Source organism: Oncorhynchus tshawytscha, linkage group LG13, assembly GCF_018296145.1.
Source record: "Oncorhynchus tshawytscha isolate Ot180627B linkage group LG13, Otsh_v2.0, whole genome shotgun sequence".
Taxonomy (NCBI): domain Eukaryota; kingdom Metazoa; phylum Chordata; class Actinopteri; order Salmoniformes; family Salmonidae; genus Oncorhynchus; species Oncorhynchus tshawytscha.
This window is the reverse complement of record NC_056441.1, coordinates 21,302,977-21,327,717: the sequence shown is the minus strand read 5'-3', so window position 1 is coordinate 21,327,717 and position 24,741 is coordinate 21,302,977. Positions and strand designations below refer to the sequence as shown.

Below are 24,741 nucleotides of genomic sequence, written 5' to 3'. Positions count from 1 at the left end.
CATCATGTTTTGAATGTTCTATTCTCCCTGACTGTCTACTGATTATTGGCGGGCTGGACAATCAAGAAACTGTATGAATATTTTTCCATTATCATTTTTATACCGTTTCGATTTCGTTGTAGTTATTTTAAAGGTTTTTTAGTTCGTCCACCACCGGAAAAAAAAAATTCACAATTCACAAGTTTTATTTGTTTTACTCAGCCGTACTGAACCATCTCACGGTTTGACACCCCTGGATTAGGTTTTAGCATAGGGATGTCCCAAGGATCCCGGATTGCACTAGCCGTTTGGATATGACGGTGATCGCGGGTGCAAGCCTCATATGCTAAACGCATTGTAATTGGCTGTTTCGGAGTAGCCAGTGCTTTGCATAGCAATTCATTGATATAGTTTACCGCTGGTAGGGAGTGTTTGGCTGCCATACGAAGTGAGAGGGTTTGGAAAGTGGACGAAGGTTTGATGTAGGGTCTCAAAAGAGGAATACCGTGGTTGTGTTATTATTTTAAAAGAGGTATAGACCAAATATAAAATACTAGACAGCCAAAATGCTTTGCCATGTTACCCGTCCGGATTCGGTGGTTATGGAAGTGGAAGTTGATTCGAAGGCGAATGGTGAAGACTGTCTGAATAAGGTAGATACTCATTTTAATTCTTCCTTTTTGTTATTTTTCTGTTTTCGGGTTGTTTATAGGTTATTTTTAGGTTATAAATACATTTGTCGAAACACAGTGAAAATTGTCCTGCAAGTGCACATTTTTTTGTGGATTAAATCGCAACACTTTGTCGGCATGAACGTGTTTTTTTGTTGCCGAGATGAGAAATCCACATTTTGATGTTCAAAGTTCCTGTTTATTGTTAGATTTTCTGTCGCCAGGATCAGTTCTCCCTAAACAGCATTGTCTGTCACTGGATATGTATGCTACATTGCCACACACAGCGATACAAATGTGCTTCCTCAATCGTGCAACGATGTTGCTTTGTTTGGAAACAAGTTGGCTACATTTTCCGTAACAAAGAAAGAGCCCACAATTTTGACTTGTGGTACAATTCAACTCGTGATGATTGAGTTGGTGATTTTCGAAATGAGTATGAAGGTGCCATCTGAGGGAGTTGCTTCCTGGTAGTCTAGTCGCGAGGAAAGTATATGGCTTTGTCAAGCAAAGGTTACTTCAGTTCATGTTGGTCCCTGTGCATGCTTAGCAATGTTGTGTAGCTTCAATGGGTGTTCTCACGAAAATAGCCTACTGTTGACTTAATTAACCTTGAATATCCAATAGTGGTCTACCACATTGCAATAATCCTTTTTTAGATTTTATAAATACCAAAGTCGTTACATCAATGATCATGGGTTACTACGTTATGGTGCCAATGATGTAGGCCTAGTCATCAATCCGTAAACATGTGAATTTGTCAGAGGGCCTAATCGTTGTCTTCTAATGAATTCTAAATACATTCTAAGCTCCTATCTCATATACACAGCGCGTTGACATGTCCTTTGAATCGGTATAGTTATCTCACCCTCCGTCCCCTCTGGATTTCGGCTACACTTGACGTTACATAACTCCGTTCCTTTCCTGCTGCTGGTGAGAGGCTCGTGATGAAGTTTATTACCGCGGGAAAAAGATCTACATTTATTTCCCACTTAACTGCTCCCACCGGCTTTACTGCCTTGATATTGATGTATGGCATATGCAAAAATGATAATAAAGAAACATGCTAAACTGTCTCATATTTTCTTGAAGCTTCTCGGCCTACACAAACTGCGGTTAGGCAACTTTGGTTTTACTTTGGTTTTTACGTTGTTGTTTTTTCTTCTCCATACTGACTTCTTCCTCTTTTATTCCAAAGGTGTGTAGGAAATTGGGAATCATAGAGGTGGACTACTTTGGCCTGCAGTTCTCGGGCAGTAAGGGAGAGAACCTGTGGCTCAACCTGAGGAACAGAATCTGTCAGCAGATGGACAATCTGACTCCCTGCCGACTCAGGCTTAGAGTCAAATTCTTTGTGGAACCACATCTCATACTCCAGGAACAGACTAGGTATGGATGTTGTATATCGCACACAGACAAAATTCAACACCACATCATGAGCATACATGCATATTTAACCATCTCATTACAATAGTCATTCTCTTCCATCCCTGCATCATCTTGTTAAAATGAGAAAGGGAGAGAAAGAACCTAGGGAAGTTACTTACTAAATATACATATTACAACATAATCTCTAACTCAACCATTCAGATTCCAGTCATGTACTATAGGAGGAGGAGGATCAGGGGGAAAGAGAAACAACCAGATCTGTCATAGCCTGTGAAGTTAGTTGTGACTTCCTGATTCTGCTGTACAGTGAAACGGCCTACAGTAACCCCGCAGCACACAGGGTTACTACAGGTCATTGTGGCGCAGAGCCGGGCAGGAGGCAGTAAGGAAATATGATCTCTGTAGAGGTTCCAGACTCCTTTACCGCTGCCCCAGGGTCCCTCTGCCTGGCCCTGCCTGCTGAGAGCTACACCCCCCCTCCAGACATCCCATGCTGGCTCTCATTCAAACGAATGATGACGTGAGCTCACTTCGGTTTCTTTTGTCTTTCGTATACTTTTTCTCATTCAGGAGAGGTGTCCTTATTAACACTTTTGTTGATGTTGTGCTTTTGCCTTGGTTTCTTTTGTCTTGGATTTTTACAAAGTCTCGAAGGACATCTCAAAGTTGTAACTTTGTTTAGATGTTAAAAGTGCTTTTTACTACAAACTCTGAAAAAATGTTTGAGTTGAAAGAACAAAAAAAACTTGTTTTCATAGTTTTTTTCAGACACCAATGTAAAAGGCTTTATTTGGTGTAGTTTTCTCTAGTTTGCTCTGTGTTCCGTCAGCCTCATTTTAAAAATCATTCTTCCTCTCGTACACAAAGACTGTAATATAAATTAACCAGAGAAGAAATTGCCCAGTCTTCTAAACTTGTTGAAACGTATCTCCAGCGAAAGGCCTGACACACTGACTTCTGGCTGATGGATAACAGGACCTTTGGAGTCTAGTTTAGTTCTTTCCTCCCAGCCCTTTAGAGGTCCTCTCTAGTTAGAAGTCTCCATACAAAGTAACACATCCTAACACGCTTGATCCTGACTGAATCTTAGACTGATTGCAAATGGGACCCTATTCCCTATAGGGGCTTTGTTCATAAGTAGTGCACTAAATAGGGAATAGGGTGCCATCTGCTTTTTTGACTGTAACACCAGTGTTACACTAGTGTATACACCCTTATGTTATACTAGGGAAATTGTTTCCATAACTAGGGCTGGCAGTGAGGACTTGTGAAGAGTAGAATTAACAACCTCGGTGTAATCAAAAGATGCTTTGTGGGTTAAAGTCCGGTGAGCCATTGTAATGTAAAAGTACCAATTGTCAGGCTTTGTCCCCAGGTTAGAGCAGGTCCGCTGGAGCCATGGCCCAGTGAGTTACGGGTGCCGAACCGCTTAGGTGGAAACTGAAAAGTCTGAGCCTTTTGGGTAAAACACTGGTTTAGGTCCTGTATGTAAAAAGGTGTGATGCGTCCGCGCTCAAAAATATGTTGTAAATCCTGTATGGAAATGCACCAGCAGAGAATCAACTCAGCACTTCTCTTTTGCTGTTACTAATAGGGTGCTCTGCTCTCATTGCTAACCCCACCACCCCCCAGTAAAGTTTTGCATGCAGCATTCACGTTAATATCATCATATCTTTCCACAGCTGTAGGACAGATACGGTATCATTAAAAGTAGATACTAACCCCAGGCAGTCTGCCAGGGAAGGCATCTGATAACATGCTGTTAGAGGAGAGGGAGTTGTGTGTGTGTGTGTGTGTGTGTGGGGCTGAGCCTCTGAGCTTCTTAGCTCCTCTCGCTCTCTCTCCAGGCAAGGTCGGCCAGTAACTGTTCATTAAACTGAGATCTATCCCTCTTGCCCCCCTCCCAGCTGTCTCTGTCTGGACTATAAGTACACACTACCACTCCCTCCCCCTGGCTTGGAGGGCAAGTCCTTTTTCCTTTCATTGTCTGTCTTTGAGGATTTTTATTTGATTTATTTTAATTTTAATTTAACTAGGCAAGTCAGTTAAGAACAAATTCTTATTTTCTACGACAGCCTAGGAACAGTGGGTTAACTGCCTTGTTCAGGGGCAGAACGACAGATCTTTACCTTGTCAGCTCGAGGATTCGATCTTGCAACCTTTCGGTTTACAAGACCAACCCTCTAACCACTAGGCTACCTGCCACCCAATGGACTTTGTGTTTCTTTAAGACTGGACAGCGTGCATGTGCAGTTAAGGGGAAGAAAAGGGGAGTTGACCGGGGGGGGAGTTGACCAGGGGAGCTAAGGGGTGAGGAAGCTAAAAAGCAGTCTCTCTGAGGACAGTTTTAGGATGCGCGCACACGTCGATCTGCCATTCGGCACGGTGTGTTTTTAGGGACCATCCGCCGGTAAGCGCATGGCTGCTGACGACTCTACATGTAGAATCGTTTTTCAAATTACGTCTGGTACTCTGTTCAGAGGCGCTAAGTCCTCTCGGCCAGAAAAGACTATTGGTGTGTGTGCTATTGGAAGACGTCAGGACCCATGGCAGTTCATCCACTGCTGACCTCTGGCAGATTAGGAGGGTCTTTAACAGATGGTGAGGAGAGAGGGTGTGTGTGGAACCGGGGACAAGAGGAAAGGGGAGATAAAGATGGGGGGGGGGTATAGAGGGAGGGGATGGTAATGTGTGAGTCTTAGTTAAAAGTAGCAAAGGTTTTGCGCACACACAGTTGTGGTGGGTAGAGCTCGGCTCAACAATTTTATTTTTGGCCCGTACGCTGTTACTACCAGATGTAGGATCATTTAAAGTGGTTGAGGATGGGGCCCCATCTCTCGCTCTCTCTGGATGGTTTTCAAGACAATGAGGACCAGATTTTCAGATAGGAAAGAAGGGGCCATTTTGACTTCCTCTGCATCTTTCTCTAGAGAACAGGCCTGTGAGATCACCACACTGGTTCACAACTCATGGAAACTCTCCACACTCATGATGTATATTTCTGTTAGCATGCTGTGTGCTCTCTACTCTCTCTGTTCTAGTGGTGGTATTTGTGACTCAGTGGTTACTGGAAGGTCATGTCTCTCAGTGGTGAAAACAGGTCTTTGTTCCCTGTGTGTGTGTGTGTGGCAGGGAGCGAGATGAGCAGCAGTGGTACGGGAGGCCGGCAGGGTTCCCTTAAAGCCTTCTGCTTGCTTTGGTTCAGCTGGCGTCTAGCCTACATTTTGGTGCGCATCAACAGCCGTAAAAACTCTTAACGTCACAATGTCGTCATGTGCCTTAACCCTCCTTTGTGCTTTCACATTTCCCCTCGTTGGGCTACTGCTGCTTCCCTCCGGCCGTCACTCAGACCACAAACGGACAGGCTTGCAGGCAGAAATAGATACACTCGTAAACACACATATTCGTAAACACATATTCGTAAACACAGATACAAAACGCATAAGTTGGTACTCATAGTGAGGGCAGAACATCTTAGTAAGTAGATGTGGAATGCGTGACTGTCTCAAATCAAATTTTGTCACATGTGCCTTATACCATAGGTGTAGACCTTACAGTGAAATGATTACTTACAAGCCCTTAACCAACAATGCAGTTTTAAGAAAATCCCCCCCAAAAAGTAAGAGAAATAAATAGCAAATTATTAAAGAGCAGCAGTAAAATAACAATAGCGGGGCTATATACAGGGGGTACCAGTACAGAGTCAATGTGCGGGGGCACCAGTGTTGAGGTAATATGTACATGTAGGCAGAGTTATTAAAGTGACTATGCATAGATAATAACAGAGTATCAGCAGCGTTTCAGAAGGAGGGGCAATGCAAATAGTCTGGAGAGCAGGTTGATTAGCTGTTCAGGAGTCTTATGGCTGGGGGTAGAAGCTATTTAGGAGCCTCTTGGACCAAGACTTGGCGCTCCGGTACCGCTTACTGTGCGGTAGCAGAGAGAACAGTCTCTGACTAGTGTCCCTCTATCTCTTATCTGCATGTGTTTTAGTCTCTGTTTGAATCCATTGACTTGGTCTGATAGCTTCAAGTGTTGCACTGTCAGTTGGTGCATGAGAGAGAGACCACCGAATAGTTTACTAGTGAGGGACACCTCTTAGAAACTAAAATAAACAAATGGAACGTGCTCAAACTAATATCCACCAATAAAACAGAGTGTTCTTGGCAAGTAACAGTGCTGGGTGGTGACCTGACCCAGGGGCCAGGGGATTTTCCAGCATTATAGGGCACACACACTCCTAAAACGTAATGTCCTGGTACAGGTAAACCTGTGGGTAGTAACAGGTGTGTGTACGAAATGTCCTTAGTGGGTGCAGACAGACAAGCTTGGCCCTCCGAGTGCCAGTACACACACACGCCTACTTCTCTCGCCCTCTTTCAGCCCGGGTTACATAACATATGGTGGATACGGCACACATACAATTAAAATAAAAAAATCTGCTTACATAAGCTTGGCCATTTACAGAATATTCACTAAATCCTGCTGCTATCCCATTATCCTCGAGTAGTTAAAAATCCTTTTTTACCAGAGACGTCCGCTCTATGCCAGACATGGGGATTATTAAGTGTGAGGTTGAGTGTTGGAGACATCAGCTAGTGTGCGTTTTACTGTTTTACAGTTGACTATTTAGGCATCCCATGTTTCTGTGTTATAATAGACGAGGAGTAAAACCCTAAGGTGCAGCTAGCCACTCCCAGGAAACGGTGATCCATTGCAGGGTTTAACCTGTGTGTGTGGAGGGGTCTAAAGAGATTCAGTAACACATGCACTTTCTATAAATACACACACACGGCTCTCGTCTGTAGTACTGGCTCAATTTGGTCCGATTTCTGCAGTTCCTCTTGTCCTATAAATACACACACACAGCTCTCGTCTGTAGTACTGGCTCAATTTGGTCCGATTTCTGCAGTTCCTCTTGTCCTATAAATACACACACACAGCTCTCGTCTGTAGTACTGGCTCAATTTGGTCCGATTTCTGCAGTTCCTCTTGTCCTCCCAACATCAAACAAACCCCCCCATCCTGATCCTGTAGCTTTGAGATCCCAGAATTTCTCAGCTCCGCTCTGCCCCGGTAGCTTCTGAAACACCCTGCCTGGTCTTTGACCATGGCTTGAGGCAGCCTTGTGTGTGTACACTGCACTGACCAGATATGGGCAGTTTAATATCTACTTCTGCATTTGGTGGGTATTTCCAGAGAAGTAGTAGACTTCCTATTTGTTTTAGAAGCTATTTGCTCAAACCACAACCATGTCCTCTTTTTATTAAACTTTCTGACATTTCTATTGGTTCAGAGATTGAGTTGGCCCCATAGAAATATAATTATTAGAATGTCAGTTCTGTTCTAATAGTTCTAATTCTATGGTTGAAACTTGTCCCCCTCAATGAATGGTGTACTATCTGCATCATTACCCCTCACTAGCCTGGAGGTAGTGTGTGTTCCATGCTTGTCTAAATGAACATGTTTTCCCCTTGTTGTGCAGTGTTTTAGCATTCTGATCAGGTCAACAGTTGGTCGGGGGGGTTAGCTATCCAGAGGGCACAACCATTAACAGACCTCATCTGCCATGAATAAGAAAAGGAATGTTTTTAGTGCCTTTCCCATAGAAATAGAATCTCTTGAAGGGACTCGGAGCCCCTAACCCTAGCAATTTGACTGGTTAATTCAGTTAATGCTGTGTTCAGAATGACCAAGGAAGGAAATTATTAAAGGGACAGTGCAGTTAATGTGATTTCCTTTTTTCTATTATGAAATAATCTGAAATTGTGAAAATGACGATAATGCATATGTGGAGTTCTATTTAAAAATGTGTTTTGGTTGTGTTACAAGTTGAGGGGATGCATTGCCTCTCAGAACGCTGTTAATTGAGTCAAGGTCTTGTTGAATTGATTTGTTACTGTATCTGTCTGCTGTCCACGTTAATCTAATGTGAATTTCGTTATCATAGAGAGGAGATGGAGGAGAAATTGCAAAAAAAGTTTGATAGTGTACTTGAATTTTTATTTGGGTGCAAATGCAGGTCGTCAGATGTTTTTCTGCTTTGCAACCCAACTCCAACAGTTTTGATGTCCTCCCCCTAAACCTGAGGAGAGCAGTTTGTATTATCCAGATCCGCCAACTCCAGATGTCTTTGCCAAAACTGTCTGTCTTTACATGTTTGCTGAAGCAGAACGTTCTAGATATTTTCACCACCAGGCAAATGTTTTTCCCTGACGTTAAGACCATTCGTGTTGTCACAGCATTGCAGCCAGTAGGATTAGTTAGGGAGGCAAGATGGTTGTCACAGTCCCTGTCCCCCACCCAGACTTGTTTAACTTTCCTTTTAATTTCTCTGAACTCAAGTAGCCTTCCCTCATATCTGGTTTGAACCCATAATATTAGTCCCTGGCCAGGAAGGATGGCTGTGTCAGGCTCTGGGCTTGTGTGACTCCTGCCCAAAGCGCCCTGGCTCAGCCTGGGTTATGTTTAATTACCCTTCTACAATCCGTTAATCTGGAACACTCTCTCCCCTTAACCAGAGGTCGATTTAGCTTACAAACAACTTCTTTGTTCACCTCAAAATGGCAGTTGTTGGATTCATGAGTTCACTCGGCCCAGAACTAAATGTTTCTCTTGTTTATTTGGTGTTTTGTTTCCCCACTTTTTAACATTTTCTTTATTGCTCTCGTTCCGTTGGTTAAACTATTTGATTAACATCCTTGTTGTGATGTTTCCATTGAGAGACTGTAAAACTGGTCCCTGGACTGGGGTTACTAGAGTTCGTTGACTGGGAGTTACCTCTAGCGCACAGCTCTGGGCTGTGTTATTTGTTACTTCTACAAACCACATTGTTTAGAGCCTGGTCCTGTGAGCTCTGAAACTGACACTTCTCATTGGCTGACACGGTGCAGTAACTAGGCAGAGGTTTATAATTTCATTTCACAGGGACATTTTGTTCTTCTGGAGACAGAGCTCTGTGACTAATGTCTTCTCTCTTACTACTGAGAGAAGGCAAGTTGAAACAATTATTTTATAGGCCAGGATGGTAAGAAGAACAAAAAGTTTCACCAAATTGCCCTATAATCTGTCATCGGCTTCTTTTGAGAATGTTTACTCTGAAATAAGTTCATTAAAAACAGTTAGCCATGTGAACAAGCAACAGCTTACAGTGGCACTCCAGTCCCCTGTTCACCTCATTTAACACTTGATTTACTTTTTTTTAAAAGGCACATCTCAGTGGGTGGTCCAGGTATGTCATGACATAGGTATCATGCCTTTCCTATTTTGTTCTCCATTGTTCCTTGAGCAAGGGGGTGGGTGGGGGGGGGCTGATGACAACCCAAATTCCTATCCGAATGCCATACTCTGAGTTTGCACTTGGGATATTGCTTATCAACAGTTAAAGTTTTTTTTTAAATCGCCGGAGGAAAAAGTAAAGACAGGATGTCAGGAAAAGAGATTTTAACACAAACAAATCTGTCAAAGAGATGAGTGTGTGAAATGCACTACATTTTGGGGAAATCCTTGAAGTTAACTTTGACAATCTAAAACTCCACAGGGCTGCTCTCTCTAAAACAGTAGAAATGTCACTAATAAACCCAGAACTAAGCAAGTAATCCCTCTTCTCCTCCTGCATCTTCCATCTGTCACAGAAAGGGAGCAATGACCCCATATTCCTCCCAGCTACGGCCGTGCCAGGCTACGGTGCACTTTAATTGAATTATTCCAGCTATGTAATGAAGTGTTTAACATTCCAGCAGGAGAACAGATGACTTTGTTGGAGCACCCACTGTCATCTATTGCCTGGTGTGTGTGTGTGTGTGAACAGTAAATCTACCATGCGGTCCCTTGGTCTGAGAGCAGCCGTTCCGTGCCCCCCTTTTCTTTCCCTTCATCAAGATGACTGTCGTGAATGTCTTAAGAGGCTTTATTCTTCCCAGTTGTATTTAAACTGAGATGGTGGGGGGGGGGTCAAGTATTTTCTTCTCCTGTATTAGATTCCCTATAGGCTTAATGGGAGACCCCCCACTGTTTTGTCTCTGTGGCCTTCTCCCTTGACAGACAGTGGGCAGCGGTGCGGAGATGTGGGTAGGGACCAGTATGTTGTGTGGGCAGGGAAGTGACTGGTATGGTGTTGGCAGTCTGGGCACCTCTGGACTGTAATGCTTCTCTGTCCTGATGCAGCCTGGCATTTCTGCCCTCCAGCCGCTGTAGGAGTTAAAGTTAGAGCCGTGAGCCTGTCTGCACCGGTCACTGTCCTGCACAGTGGATAGTCAGACCAGTTTACAACCCCTCCACATCACCACCCTCCACAGTCCACATCAAAGCACTGGGGGAGAGGGGGATATACTCACCCTGCTGCCCTGGATGTCTACCTCCATAACGGGGTGCTGCTTCCAGAGCCTCCCTCCTAGTCTCTGCTCTTTGTCTCCCAGTGGGGTGTGCTATAGGGTCTGACAGGGGCAGACTCCCCTGATAGAGGAGCTCCCACATAGCCAGGAGCCAGGCTCAGGCCCCCCGGCTGGGCAGTCTGGAATCAGCAGACCCACAGAGAGTTGTCAAGCAGGGATGGATGAGAAATCATGTGTGCTTCAACGACCTGGAAGAGCCAAGAAAAAGCATGTGAGGAGTTTACTCCCATATTTCTTACGCCTGTATTCTCCTAAAGGAAGTGTACAAGTGCACACGAAGGGCAGAAGGGTAGATAATTGGGATGCAATGTTACACTCTGTACAGACTTTGCACAGGCTAGACTGTTGAGGGGTTAAGCAGGGATAGATGAGAAATCCACGTGTGCATCAACAACCAGGAAGAGCCAGGAAGAAATAAAGAGTAGGAAGGAAATCATTACAGTACTCTGTGCACACTAGACTTGACTGGTTCCTGTACAGTATATTACCCCATGTAGACCATGACCTTGTAAACACCCACCTAGTATTGCAATTCTTACTACGAGGAATGTTCCAGATACTCTATACACCCAAACATGGTAACCTAGTCCATGTTCTAAGCATAGAATAAACCACTCTAGAGTGCAGCATTAGATGGGGGGGGGTGGGGGGTGAAAAAGGAGGGGTCATTTTCAATTTCCACTGGGTGGTGAGGGAGAACAGCCAGGCCAGGAGGGCCTGTGGCCTATAGTAACCCCCAGGTAGTCACAGCCCTTTGTTTCCAACTGGCCAGGTAGCAGCCTACTGGTCACTGTGCTGCTGCTGGACCTAACACAATACAGGAAACGGACAGCTGTGTGTACTGTTCCAGCTAGGGCAGGAGCTGCTGGGAAAGGAGGCCAGGGCTGGGACTTTCTGGAATAGATCTACTTGGGCGGTTTGTTGAACACCATCTCAACTACTATTGTTTAGATCTCCTTTTATTGTATGGTAATATTCCTCTCAATTCTTGTCCTGGAGTGATTCTTCTTCTTTTGTGTATCTGCTCCCTGCTAAAGCCAAGCGGTTCAGAGGAGGCAGGAAGACTGAGTGCCAACCAAGCTGTGTTCCCATGCCCCCTCTCCTGCCCATAAGGCACTGGGGGCAGGATGAGACCCGTCAACAGTACATCTCTTTTCAAGGCACACTGTCACACATTCTTACTCGGTGGGAGTGCTATTTTCCATTGCTTTTTGTTAAGGATGTTGCGTAGTTCTGTGTTATTAATTTGTACAGATTGCCTCTGGTGGTGGTATGCCTGGTTATAGCTGTCTGTCACGTTTAATAGCCGGGCAACGGCACACATTTCAGCAAATAAACACCTGTTTCAAATATACGCCGGGTCTAAATGAATTGTTTACGAGGTTTGGTTTCGATTTGTTATATTACGTAATTTAGTAATGAGTTGAAAAAATGATGGCAATTTTTTGTCGCCCCCCCCCCCCTCAAAGTTTTATAATTGGAATGTGATACAAAACCAGGCAATGGTGTGCTTAAGGACCATGCGGCTATCTCTGAGCAGTAGGGTAGGCTGTTTATGCCCCCCCCCACCACTTCTAAAACCAAAGTTGTGCCCCTGTTTGTTATCACCAGTAAGAAACTGCCATTGGCTGATAACTGCTAGTTAACTGGCAAGCACGAAAGGTCAACAACTTTGGGAATACAGACCACCAGAAATGGGGAAATTGCTATTCTGTCAAGCGAAAGTTGGTATGCCTCCATTTCGTAGAAGAAAAAAAAGAAGATACAAAAATGTTTGTGTGTAAATGATAACGCATTGGTGCAGGAAATGAAGAAATTGATTGAAATGCTGGAAGTGAATGCTGGGATTAAATTAACTACGCAAGTGAGCAAAAACTGTGTACATCAATGAAATGGACACCTGGCTCAAATAGAAGCCTGTCTCCAAGTGCCTGTTCAGTGATTTAAGCAAATAAAGGCCTGGGATATTTTTTAATTTCAGTTTTATGGTATGTGTGAGAAAAACAAGAAGGGAGTCTGGTTTGGTTCACCCCCGTTGAATTCATCCCATCTGAGGGGGTAGAGAGAGGGAGGGAGGGAAGGTTACCTGACTGGCTTGTGCTAGTTTTCAGTTTAGAGACTAGGCCACTAGTTCACCCTCCTTTTGATGGGAGAGAATGAGTCCTCTGTCACTGCCTCTGTCATATTACTAGTTACTGTTTAACCCAGGGTTTCCAAAACTCAGGGAAAGCCTGGTTTTACCAACCATAAATACAGTCCAGGAGAATAGGCTTTTCCTGTTGAAAGTGTTATCATGTCACATAGGTCAGATGGACCTTGACCTTGAACATCTAATAATTTGTGACATCTCTGAAACTAATAAACAAGAAACAAAGCTTTCGGCGAAAACAATGAACGCCTCCTTGACTCTGGTTGTTTTGTATTTGGCTCGCCGCAGCCTAGTGTTCTGCACACAGATCTACAAAGTCTTCCTTGTTTTATCACATTTTCCCCCATGCCCCCCTCCCCCTCCACACTTTGAATTTGCCATAATAACAAGCGTTTACCGACAACCAGGAAGGTCCCTTACCTTGCCAAAAGAACAAGATTATAGCATTGTGTTGCCATTACATTGACTTAGCCCCGTCTTTGTGGGCTTGTGTTGGTGTTTAACGGGAAAACATGAGCCAGGCAGAAGGGACGGAGGGAAGGATTGGGGGATGCCTAGGCTAAATGGTGCTATCGTACCCAGACCCCACAGTGTTACATCACAACAGCAGTAGCAACCTGGCTGCTTATCGCGCCGCAGCACACCACTGGGGTTAGTGAATAGGCAGGCAATGCAGAAGGTGTACAGGGCTAGCTGCTGCTCCTCTGAACACTATGGTAATGGCTATAGGGCTCTGTGTGTGTGTACACTGCACTCTGCCACCATGATGAGAGCTATGGAGCAATTAGAACACACTGGGTTAAAAGTCAAACCACGTCACACACTGACTGGGAACCGCTTTCACTAATTAGCTTGTGTGTGTGTGTGTGTCTGTAACCCAACCTCTAACCACCTGCTCCATTCTGTGTCCCTCTCTGATCTACCAACCATCACCTGTTTGGTTCCAGGCCCTGTGTACCCCCTCTCCTCCCCAATCCATGTCTAACAACTCCTGCCCCTCTCTCTTCCCTCCACCAGGCATGTGTTCTTCATGCATGTCAAGGAGGACCTCCACAGCGGCCACCTGAGGATGTGTTCAGAGCAGGCTGAGGTGCTGAGTGCCCTACTGGCCCAGGCCGAGTTCAGAGACTACAACCAGAACACTGCCAAATACTGCTACTCTGAGCTGTGTGGGAGCGAACCCTGCCCGGCAACAGTCGACAGGTAAGGGCAGGGGACATCTGGGGATATGTTAGACAATGAGTGTAGACTGGACACCGATGCTCGCTCACGCGCACACACACACACACCCCTGTGGTGTGTTTAAAAAAGGATTTGAGCTTGCTTGAGCCGTAATGCTAATTGGTTGGAGTTTGCAGGACATGAATACACTGTTGGAATTTTGAAAGCAAAGCTACCCTTGACAAGGTTGCCGGCTGGCTGGGTTGGGTAGGTTACTTTCTAAATGTAATCCATTAGTTACTAGTTACCTGTCCCAAATTGTAGTCAGTAATGTAGCTTTTGGATTACCCAAACTCAGTAATGTAATCTGATTACATTCAGTTACTTTTAGATTACTTTCCTCTTAAGCGGTATTAGAAGGAGACAAAAATGTATGTTACCAATTGCAAGATAAATCAAAGTTTACATAGCTGGCCATAAATGGATGTTACATTTGACTTAATGGGTTGGTTATGAAGGCCTCTTCTAACCCATCTCTTTCTACTACATCAAGTAATATGATTAAATTATATCTTTAGATTAAAAACCAAAGTCTATCAGAATTCCAGTCATTCCAATAAATGTTATACTCTTTGATCTTCAAGAATAGGATTTATAGAAGTATAGATTAGCCAAATTGTTTAACCTGGGTTATGCTAACCCCAAAACTAAGGACTTAGCCAGCCCTACTGTGGTGTTTAGGATTTTGTTGTAATGGAGGACTGATGCTGTGCCCATGGAATGGCATGCTTTGAGCACTACTGAAAAGTGCTATTTACATGTGAAAAGCGAATGCCATATGCTGCATTTGCTATAGGCCTGTTTACCATTTTTTTGTTGGTGAAACTTTATCTTGATAATATGCAGCTGTTTTAAAAGGCAAATTCACAGATGAAACAATAACAAAATGGTTGCCCGCCTCTGTTTTGGTAAACCGCTGAGGAATGGACCAGGAGAAATGGAACCACTGTCAGATTAATAAACAGAGCTATGGAATCAAGGACTGACCATCCGTGACATCAACATTATAGTTTTAACCATGTTATGAGGCTGTACAGTGTTTATTTACATTTACAATGTATACAAACATTGGAGAAAAATAAGCTTGTTTTGGGTTCTCATGGAGTGTGACAGTTGAATTAAGCTCATGAGGCATTTATAAGTTATATTCTTCAACAATTGATGGATATATGTATGTATGCATGTACAGTTGAAGTCGGAAGTTTACATACACTTACGTTGGAGTCATAACTTGTTTTTCAACCACTCCACAAATTTCTTGTTAAAAAACTATGGTTTTGGCATGTCGGTTAGGACACCTACTTTGTGCATGACACAAGTAATTTTTCCAACAATTGTTTAGAGACAGATTATTTCACTTATAATTCACTGTATCACAATTCCAGTGGGTCAGAAGTTTACATACACTAAGTTGACTGTGCCTATAAACAGCTTGGACAAACCCAGAAAATGATGTCATGGCTTTGGAAGCTTCTGATTAGCTAATTGACATAATTTGAGTCAATTGGAGGTGTACCTGTGGATGTATTTTAAGGCCTACCCTCAAACTCAGTGCCTCTTTGCTTGACATCATTGGAAAATCAAAATAAATCAGCCAAGATTGTACTTTTTGGAGAAATGTCCTCTGGTCTGATTAAACAAAAATATAACTGTTTGGCCATAAAGACCATCGTTAAGTTCAGAGGAAAAAGGGGGAGGCTTTCAAGCCGAAGAACACTATCCCAACCATGAAGCACGGGGGTGGCAGCATCATGTTGTGGGGGTGCTTTGCTGCAGGAGGGACTGGTGCACTTCACAAAATAGATGGCATCATGAGGTATAAAAAATTATGTGGATATATTAAAGCAGCATCTCAAGACATCAGTCAGGAAGTTAAATCTTGGTCACAAATGGGTCTTCCAAATGGACAATGACCCCAAGCATACTTCCAAAGTTGTCAAAATGGCTTAAGGACAACAAAGTCAAAGTATTGGAGTGGCCATCACAAAGCCCTGGCCTCAATCCTATAGAAAATGTGTGGGCAGAACTGAAAAAGCATGTGCGAACAAGGAATCCTACAAAACTGACTCGGCTACAACAGCTCTCAGGAGAAATGGGCCAAAATTCACCCAATTTATTGTGGGAAGCTTGTGGAAGGCTACCCTAAATGTTTGACCCAAGTTAAACCATTTAAAGGCAATGCTACCAAATACTAATTGGGTGTATGTATACTGACCCACTGGGAATGTGATGAAAGAAATAACAGCTGATATAAAGTGACATTTCATATTCTGACATTTCACATTCTTAAAATAAAGTGGTGATCCTAACTGACCTAAAACAGGGAATTTTTACTAGGATTAAATGTTAGGAATTGTGGAAAACTGAGTTTAAATGTAGTTGGCTAAGGTGTATGTAAACTTCCGACTTCAACTGTAGCTTGTACTGTAGCCTACGAAAGCCCATTCCTGATCTTTTCCCGCGACCCATCAAACACATTTGGTGTGTCGTCATAGTGGTCTCTGACGTATGTTTTTAAGGAACAAACTTAAACGTGCCTCTTAATGTTTTTTAATGCAATGAATGTCATTGAGTAAATACAAGTGTCAAAGATTCTTTTCCGCAAACATCCTTTCTGAATTTAAAAGTAATCCTCAAAGTAAATCATCTAGTTTTTCAAAAGTATCTGTAATCTGACTACAGTACTTTAGCTGGTAATGGATTAAAGTTACCGATATTTTTGTAATCCCTGACATGTAATCCGTTACTCCCCAATCCTGCTGGCTGGTTTAGTGAACAGATATGGTAGACCGTAATGTTATGGTAGGCTTATGATATGGAAGTATCAAAATCCAGCTGAACCAAGTGCCAGATGTGGTGTTAATGATTCATCCAACATCAGTCAGGCATCTAGTCAGGTGCTTCAAAGAGAAATTCCCAATGTTTAAAATTGATCCCGAAACAGATTTATACCTTTAATAATTTATGACCATAATTTACATGAAATGAACTTCTGTTGCTTTGGCCAGACTTGTACCCAAGCTGTGTACCTATTCCCAAGAATCTATGGTTGGTAAAAGACTATAATTTACTACACCCTAACCCCTGATTTGCTCCAAGCCGTAACCTTGCCTTCTACTTTTTGGATATGAACCAGTCAGTCGTGTGCAGCTGACATAAACATTTGTGCCATGAGAACCGGGTATGAGTTACTCTGGCAATGCAGACAGCAGCACAGTTTGGAAATCCAACACTCAGACATAATTTACAAACAAAGCAGTCTGTTTAGGGAGCCTGCCAGATCAGAGGCAGTAGAGATGTTCTCTTGATAAGTGTGTGAACTGGACCATTTTCCTGTCAAAATGTAACATGTACTTTTGGGTGTCAGGGAAAATGTATGGAGTAAAATGTACATTCATTTCTTTAGAAAAAAAGTAAAGTATAAATAGTAAAGTTCAGAAAAAAATGACTTAACTACTTTACAAAACTGGATAACACCACAACTCAGAGGGGTTGAGTTAAAAGTGTAAGTCAGATTTTGTTTGGACCCTGTGTGCGATTGGCCAATAAAGTGATCTTTAATTTGTATCTTAAACAACACGTGCTCACAAGGTTCCATCTACGGAAAGAAAGCATCCCCTCCCATGTTGTCTCCATGCACCCACTTGTTTTCCACCAGCAGAGGTAGGTTTGCAATTGGAACAACAAAGTTTGACCCACATGATATCACCCAGTGTGACATGAGCAACAGACGCAGGAAACTTGGGTTGTGTCTGAAATGGCTCCCTATAGCTAGCTAGTGTCAAAAATGGCACACTATTTCCCCATCGGCTCTGGTCAAAAGTAGTGCAGATGGGGAAAGGGGTGCCATTTTGGACGCAAACTGGACAACACATGGTCACAATGTTCCCTTTACGGAGACACACCCCTCCCATGTTCCTACCATGCAGCCACTTGTTTTTCTTAGTCATGAACCAAACCTGTTCAGGCATTGAACTGAACACCTAAGGGACAATTAGAGCTACAGTAGCAGGTTTGAGTTTTAGCCGGTTAAATGTCTTACATATTCTGGAAACACTCTAAATCCAAACTTTAAATAGGAATAATATTTCATCTGACTTGACCCATTCCTTTAAACAGCCATAAAACAACAGGACTATAGCTAGGTGTTAAACATCAACTTATCCTTTCTGTGAAACTAAACCTAAAAGCGCGGTCAACGCTCACATCAGTTTAGTTTTCTACCACCAACCCATAAAGCCCACAATAGACAGTCTCTCTCTCACAGAACCATGCCAGGGAGTAGCACAGCAGCTCGTTGACTGGTTAAATCAACAGTTTGAGAAGCAGCAGTTTGGGTGCAGGCCAATCTAAACTAGGGACTGTTTGTGCAAGGTCAGAGGATGGATCTATCACTGTGTTTACACACTCTAGGATCCCACCTGAGATCATAATTGGAGGGTAAATGCAGATGTCAATGTACTGGGTTAATCAGGATTAAATGGACACGATGCTCTCTTGTTAGTGTTTTCAAAATTATAATAGCCAATTTGGTCATTTATTCAGCTCTGATTTTAGTAATTGGCGAAAGCATATTTCTATTGCACTATGGGTAATTTTATGGAAGTTCTCGCTCCGCCTAATCAAGCTTATGTCTTGGGATGATAACACAGTACAGATATTGGTTGTGCCGTGTCATAATTTTAGCATAGCTGTAAATGCTAAGATTGGAAACAGCTTTCCAATGCCCGAGGAAAAAATGTCATGCATATCATTCTACCATATTGAAGCAATTACTGCAGGAAAATATAGTCACTGTTGTGGCAGTTTCCGAACAGCAAAGCTGTCTGTAAAGGAAAAGTATTGACATTTTCCATTGACAGGACAGACATCAGTGCATCAGTAGCTGTATGAGTAATGTTCATAAGAACTGAGGAAGTAAAGGCTTAGTCCATGAGTAATGTTAACTCAATAATGGCTCACTTCATACTCTAATTCACACTGCACATATAGTGAGGAGAGAACTACTAGCAGCGCAAGCAGAGGCTCACATTACATTATAGTAACTGATTCCCTTATTATTTGATCAGATTAGGGGTATGATGGGTTTATATTAGAGAATCTGCTCTCTGGGTGACAGACTCACTGCTCAGGCAGCACCCTGCAGTCTGTCATGTTGTTCAGCTGTGTGAAGATGGGATTTCTGTACTGTTTTCTCACAGCCCTCACAGGAAATAAATACAGAATATGAACTATTTGAAGCATGGTGGCTCTGTGTAAGTCTTTGAAGCAATGAGGCTCTGGATGTGAACCAGTAGTGACACTGCTGTCTCTCTCTATCCATCACTTCACAGTATCATCTCTAAGCACAAGGCGTTGGAGGGTCAGAGCCTGGGGTCGGTGGAGTACCAGGCCCTACAGCTGGTGTCCAGTTTGGAGCACTACGGGGTGGAGTGGCACTGGGCCAGGGATGCAGAGGCACAGAGGCTGGCCATAGGGGTGGGCCCGGAGGGCATCACTGTCTGTAAAGAGGACTTCAGCCTGGTCAACAGGTAAATGAAGGCTCTTCGGGCTACTTAACCAACTGCTCCATCTCTTGTGCAGTCAGCTCAAACATAATATAGACTAAAGTCATATTAGAGCACTTTGTATGTGGGGTGCACAATATACAATTTACTGTACATAGTTCAGAGTATCTCCTACAAATACTGTGCTTTACTGAAATGTCCATATATATATATATATATATATATATATGAAGTGTAATGTCCACCTGATTTATCCCAAAATCTTTTCCTTCGAGGAAATCTCTTATTGTTCTGAGATTGTCATCATGGAACTGAAATCCTGTAATATTACACAGTATTGCAAAATGTTGTACAACATTCTAATGTTACAGGATTTAGTTTAAAGAATAGTTTCCACCTTCAACTTGTCTTTATCCATTCTAGGATCAGCTATCCCATAATCCAAATAGCCACCCAGTCAGGGAAGAGTGTTTACCTGACGGTGATCAAGGATACCAGCGATAGTGTGGTTCTACTATTCAAGCTAATCAGCAACCGGGCTGCCAGCGGCCTGTACCGGGCCATCACAGAGACACATGCCTTCTACAGGTGAGGGGACAGGAGAGGATCCACTTGTGGGGAGCCAAAACACAGTCATGCAGTCCAATTATACAGTGCACTCTACATATAGTCATCATCATTGTGCAGTTAGATTTGATCACCAAGTGATCCAAGGCATTATTGATCAAATGTTCCATGATGAAACCTTTTAGGGACTGGCTTTTCCGCTAACTATTTAATAGGGTTGCAAGGAGTGCTTCTGAGTATAGTATAGAGCTACAAACACTGACAACCACCCATGGGCTGCACTGTCATGCTAATGAATTGACAAAATGCTTATTTACACTACCGACTGGATCATTCTCTCTAAATGGTATTTCTGTCACTTATTCAGCCGACTTTACGGCCCTCAGAATACACGAATGCTCCTAAAGCACTGTAGAGTTCTACTGCCTAGGGGGGCAGCTAACCAGTTAAGCATTTTACTTCCCCATTTAGAAGTCCTGATGGGTCAGGTTCTCTCAATCACTTCCACTCAACATTTTGCTCTGTTTAACATGGAGTGCTGCTCGGTGAATATGCATCCTGAATTACAGTTGTACACATTCCCTGAGACTATGCTATGGTCCTTAAGGAGGAAGTTTGTTGAGGCCACTATATACCAAATCCTTTTACATGTTCTTGGTCTGAAGTGATTGATAAAGCCATAGACTGTAACGGTGTTGATATTAATGAAAAAGTGCTTTATTCTTCCTGGAAAATGTCATTTTTCCCAGAGCAATGAGATTGTTCACAGCTAGGTAGTCACAAAGATGATGGGCAGAATTTTTTGTCTTTCCCCAGGTTGTGGTGATGGGCTTGTTCTGTACTTGAGAGCTTAGTGTAGTAACTGTTTCTGGATCAGATTTAGAGGATTTCTAGTCCTTTACTGCTATTAAACATGATCAATCCCATGTATAGGTTGAGTCAAAGTGGAGAATTGGGAAATCAATTGATTAAAACAATTGTCTAATGTTCAATTGACTGATGAAGAAAGGTTAGATTGACTTTTTGGTTAATAACGTCTCGCTTTCTCCTCCAGGTGTGACACGGTGACCAACGCAGTGATGATGCAGTACAGCCGTGACTTCAAGGGCCACCTGGCGTCTCTCTTCCTCAACGAGAACATAAACCTGGGCAAGAAGTACGTCTTCGACATCCGACGCACCTCCAAGGAGGTCTACGACTACGCACGCCGGGCACTCTACAACGCCGGCATCGTGGACCTGGTGGCACGTGCAGCGGGGACGGGCGGCGAGAGGACGCCTTCGGGGCACAGTCCCCTTCGTGGCCAGGGGGAGGGGATGGGGGAGGATTGTGGCAGCTGCCAGCAGAGCAGGGCACTGCTGGAGAGACTAGAGAAGCTCAGGGAGGCTCTGCTGTGTATGCTGTGCTGTGAGGAGGAGATAGACGCAGCCTTCTGCCCCTGTGGACACATGGTATGCTGCCAGACATGCGCCAACCAACTACCGGTGAGGAGACAGACGAAAGTCAATGCTTGTAAATTATTGAATGTTGTGCATGTTGGTTTTGGTCAAATTGAGAAACAACTACTAGTCAATGAACACCAACTTTGCACAATTTTTTTATGGTTTTTGGTCAAGTCGACATTTGGATGCCACCACTACCATCTACCCCCATGAATATGAAAGCTGTCTCGCTAGGTTTAATGTCTTCCTTTTCTGGTAGTCCTTGGCACAACACAACAAGCACACTCTAGGGTTCTAGCTGTGTAATACCATGAGTGGCAGAGCACAGATTCAAGGAGAATACTTGACTTTTCTCCTGAGTTACTGCTCAGAGGGAGTGACCTCTCTTTCTCTCATATCCACTTTATGACTTTTAAAAACCGATCCAGTATTTTGCTCATGTATGGGTTCAGCTCACGTGATTGGCCCTCCCACTAAACTCCTAAATTTTGCTTGAACTGCCGTCGCAGATGGTGAGATAGCGGCTGTGGATTAAAGCTGCCGGCAGCAGGCCAGCAAATGTCTATTCCACTAAATCCACAGGGAAATGTGTCGTTTTATGTGGCTGGACCAAAACGCAGTGAGAGGAGAGAACTGCCACGCAGGGAGAACATTCCGGGGAGAAAAAAATAATTCCAACATGGCCGCCCCCTTAGTCTTTTCTGAACAGTGTATCGTGGATAATTCCATCTAGTGGTCCCGGGTTGGTTAACAGGCTTTTACAATAATACAATTGACTGGTTGAATTAAATTGGAGTGTTATTCCACTGCTCTTCACTGTCACTGACAGACTGGTTAGTATAATTAGTCTGTTCTGGATGTCTTCAATATGATTCTGAGAATCAGGCTGCCTGGTCCATTCTGCAGCCCAGGGCTTGTGGTGGGTATTTGTGCTTTTATGGAATGAGTTCGACTCACACGTGAACAACCAAAACACTATATGCCAGTGGAGGCTGCTGAGGGGAGGACGGCTCATAATATTGGTGTAAATGGAATGGTATCAAATACATGGTTTCATGTGGTTGATTCCATTACACTCCATTCCAGCCATCACTATAAGCTGTCCTCCCCTCAACAGCTTCCAGTGATAAATAGGGTGGTGTGTGAACCCTTTGAAGCGGTGTGTGAACCCTTTGAAGCGGTGTGTGAACCCTTTGAAGCGGTGTGTGAACCCTTTGAAGCGGTGTGTGAACCCTTTGAAGCGGTGTGTGAACCCTTTGAAGCGGTGTGTGAACCCTTTGAAGCGGTGTGTGAACCCGCATGTGCAGTACTTGTAGCACACAGTGGTCCAAAGACCGTAGTAACAGTGCCATTGCTTTAACAAACCACTGACAGCCATGTCTTCATGTTCTTTGATATATTTGACCTGTTCCATTTCTGTAACTTAACAAGTGACAGCTAGTCTTATGTTGACATTCAATTATCTCTCCCCAGTTGTGTCCGGTGTGTCGATCTGAGGTGGAACACGTGCAGCATGTCTACCTGCCCACCTGCACCAGTCTCCTAAACCTCAGCAACACCTCCCACGACGACGACAGAAGCCCCGTCCACAGAGCTATAGGTGGGCTAGCATATACCTGCCACACCAAAGACCACTCCAACACCAACAACCACCACGACTCCAACAAGATCTACCAGACTGAGACATAAACCACTCCCCCACTTCCAGACTGCATCCCAAATAGCACCCTGGCACCCTACATAGTGCTGTCCACAGTAATGCACTAATTAGGGAATATGATGCCATTCCAGACACAGTCCAGTCCCAACACCACAGTTTCTTTGTTTATCACCTTTACCATTCTGACAGTGGTATTTTTCCACTGTCGATATTTATTTTTTTAAACCAATGATAGATTTGGGATTTTGAATTTCCATTTTAATTTTAGGGTTATTGCCTATTATATTTTCTTAATTGAACTGCAGCTGTTGATTTGATCAGCAGTAGCGGTGTGATCGGATTTATTTCATTTGGATTGTGCTTTTGTTTGTTTTTTTGCTCCATATCCGTGTACAGAATGTGAATTATCTATTGGGCTCATAACCTGCAACGCTTGTACAATATGAGGGAATTCTGTGTTCTAGGAGAATAGTAGGCAACGTACATAATCGTTCAGTTGTTCTATAAGTATATTTGCATTTTTTAAGTTTCTTCGTTTTAAGCTTTTAGAATCTCATTTTATGGTTCTAATGGAGTGAAATGCATTTTTTTGTTCTGTTTCCATGCCAATGAGAAGTTATTTGGGGGTAGGAATCTGGCCCTGGTACAGCACTGCATTCTGATTTTAGAGAAGTACTGTCCCAAAAGGCACCCTATTTCCTATGTACAGTAGTGCACCACTTTTGACCAGTGGTGTACTTTGCAGGGAAGGGGTGCAATTTGGGATGCAACCAAGGGGAAGTCTTGACGATAAGCCCGGTATTAATGTGTATATGAGTGCCAGGGTTCTGGAACCAAACCAGAACTCTGACAGGGAAAGATAAATGGTTGAATCTCCTAGTCCATTCCCAATGGGTCATATAAAGTAACTCCACTCGTACGGAACTCTATGAGCTCCAGACATTCAGCATTCTATCCCATAACAGAACCTTCACAGACGGGGGCCCCAAAATAAGATGCTCCCTGTAATTCTTTTACTCAATAAGTGATCTGTGATTATTTATTAGTAAGGCTGTTTTTTTAACCTGATCCCAGATCGGCTTGTGTTGTATAACTAACCCAGATTTTAGGAGTTAGCTATACAGCACAAGCAGTTCTGGGACCAGGCTACTGTTTTTCAGCCTCTACTGTGTAGCGGTGTGTGTGTGTCCTCAACTTCTGTTCTATGTGGTCAACTAGGGAGTTCCTTATGATTTTATTATTAAAGGGTACTAGTCGATCTGTCAGTGCAATACGAGCTGCTTTTTGAGGGTTTTTTTGGGGGGGGTGGAAGAATGAATACACTGTCACTTTACCAAGGAAACTTCACCAGTGTTTTATCCATAGGGTTTTGCCTTAATGTAGCAACACTGGCTTGCGTCTCAAGTGGCACCATATTCCCTATGCAGTGCAGTACTTTTGACCAGAGCCCATAGCACTCTGGTTGAAATTAGTGCACTGTTTAGGAATAGGGTGCCATTTGAGACAGCGACATTGTGTTTTGATATGCATTCTTTCTTTGCACAGACTTTGTTTTAAAGATGAGGAATATGTTGTCTTTATTGCTGACACCATTTGGCACATAGTCACTGCAGGGGATTGATTATTTGATCACTTTGTTCAAGTAGGATTTGTTTCTGTTTTCTGAAGCAAAAACTATGCTCTGCAAATGTAGAAAGAACTGTCTTTTATATTGTATTTCTTTGAACTAGAAAAGTATTAATAAAGTTTTTTTTAAACAAGCA

At 43.3% G+C, this 24,741-nt stretch overlaps 1 protein-coding gene across 1 annotated transcript; it reads left to right on the top strand.

Annotated features, from left to right (window-relative positions):
* The first annotated feature begins 303 nt into the window (after positions 1-303).
* Positions 304-24,741, top strand: LOC112264450 (E3 ubiquitin-protein ligase MYLIP-A). Its single transcript, XM_024441062.2, has 7 exons — positions 304-632; positions 1,849-2,039; positions 13,599-13,784; positions 19,136-19,333; positions 19,733-19,897; positions 20,931-21,360; positions 22,792-24,741. Exons 1-7 carry the CDS (start codon positions 546-548, stop codon positions 23,005-23,007), a joined length of 1,473 nt encoding a protein of 490 aa, XP_024296830.1. The 5' UTR covers positions 304-545; the 3' UTR covers positions 23,008-24,741.

What these genes read in the sequence shown, in the direction of transcription:
- LOC112264450 (XM_024441062.2), top strand. Translation starts at nt 546, where the DNA reads ATGCTTTGCCATGTTACCCGTCCGGATTCGGTGGTTATGGAAGTGGAA. An exon ending in TGCCCGGCAACAGTCGACAG is followed by an intron (nt 13,785 to 19,135) that starts GTAAGGGCAGGG and finishes ATCACTTCACAG; the next exon opens with TATCATCTCTAAGCACAAGG. An exon ending in GAGACACATGCCTTCTACAG is followed by an intron (nt 19,898 to 20,930) that starts GTGAGGGGACAG and finishes TTTCTCCTCCAG; the next exon opens with GTGTGACACGGTGACCAACG.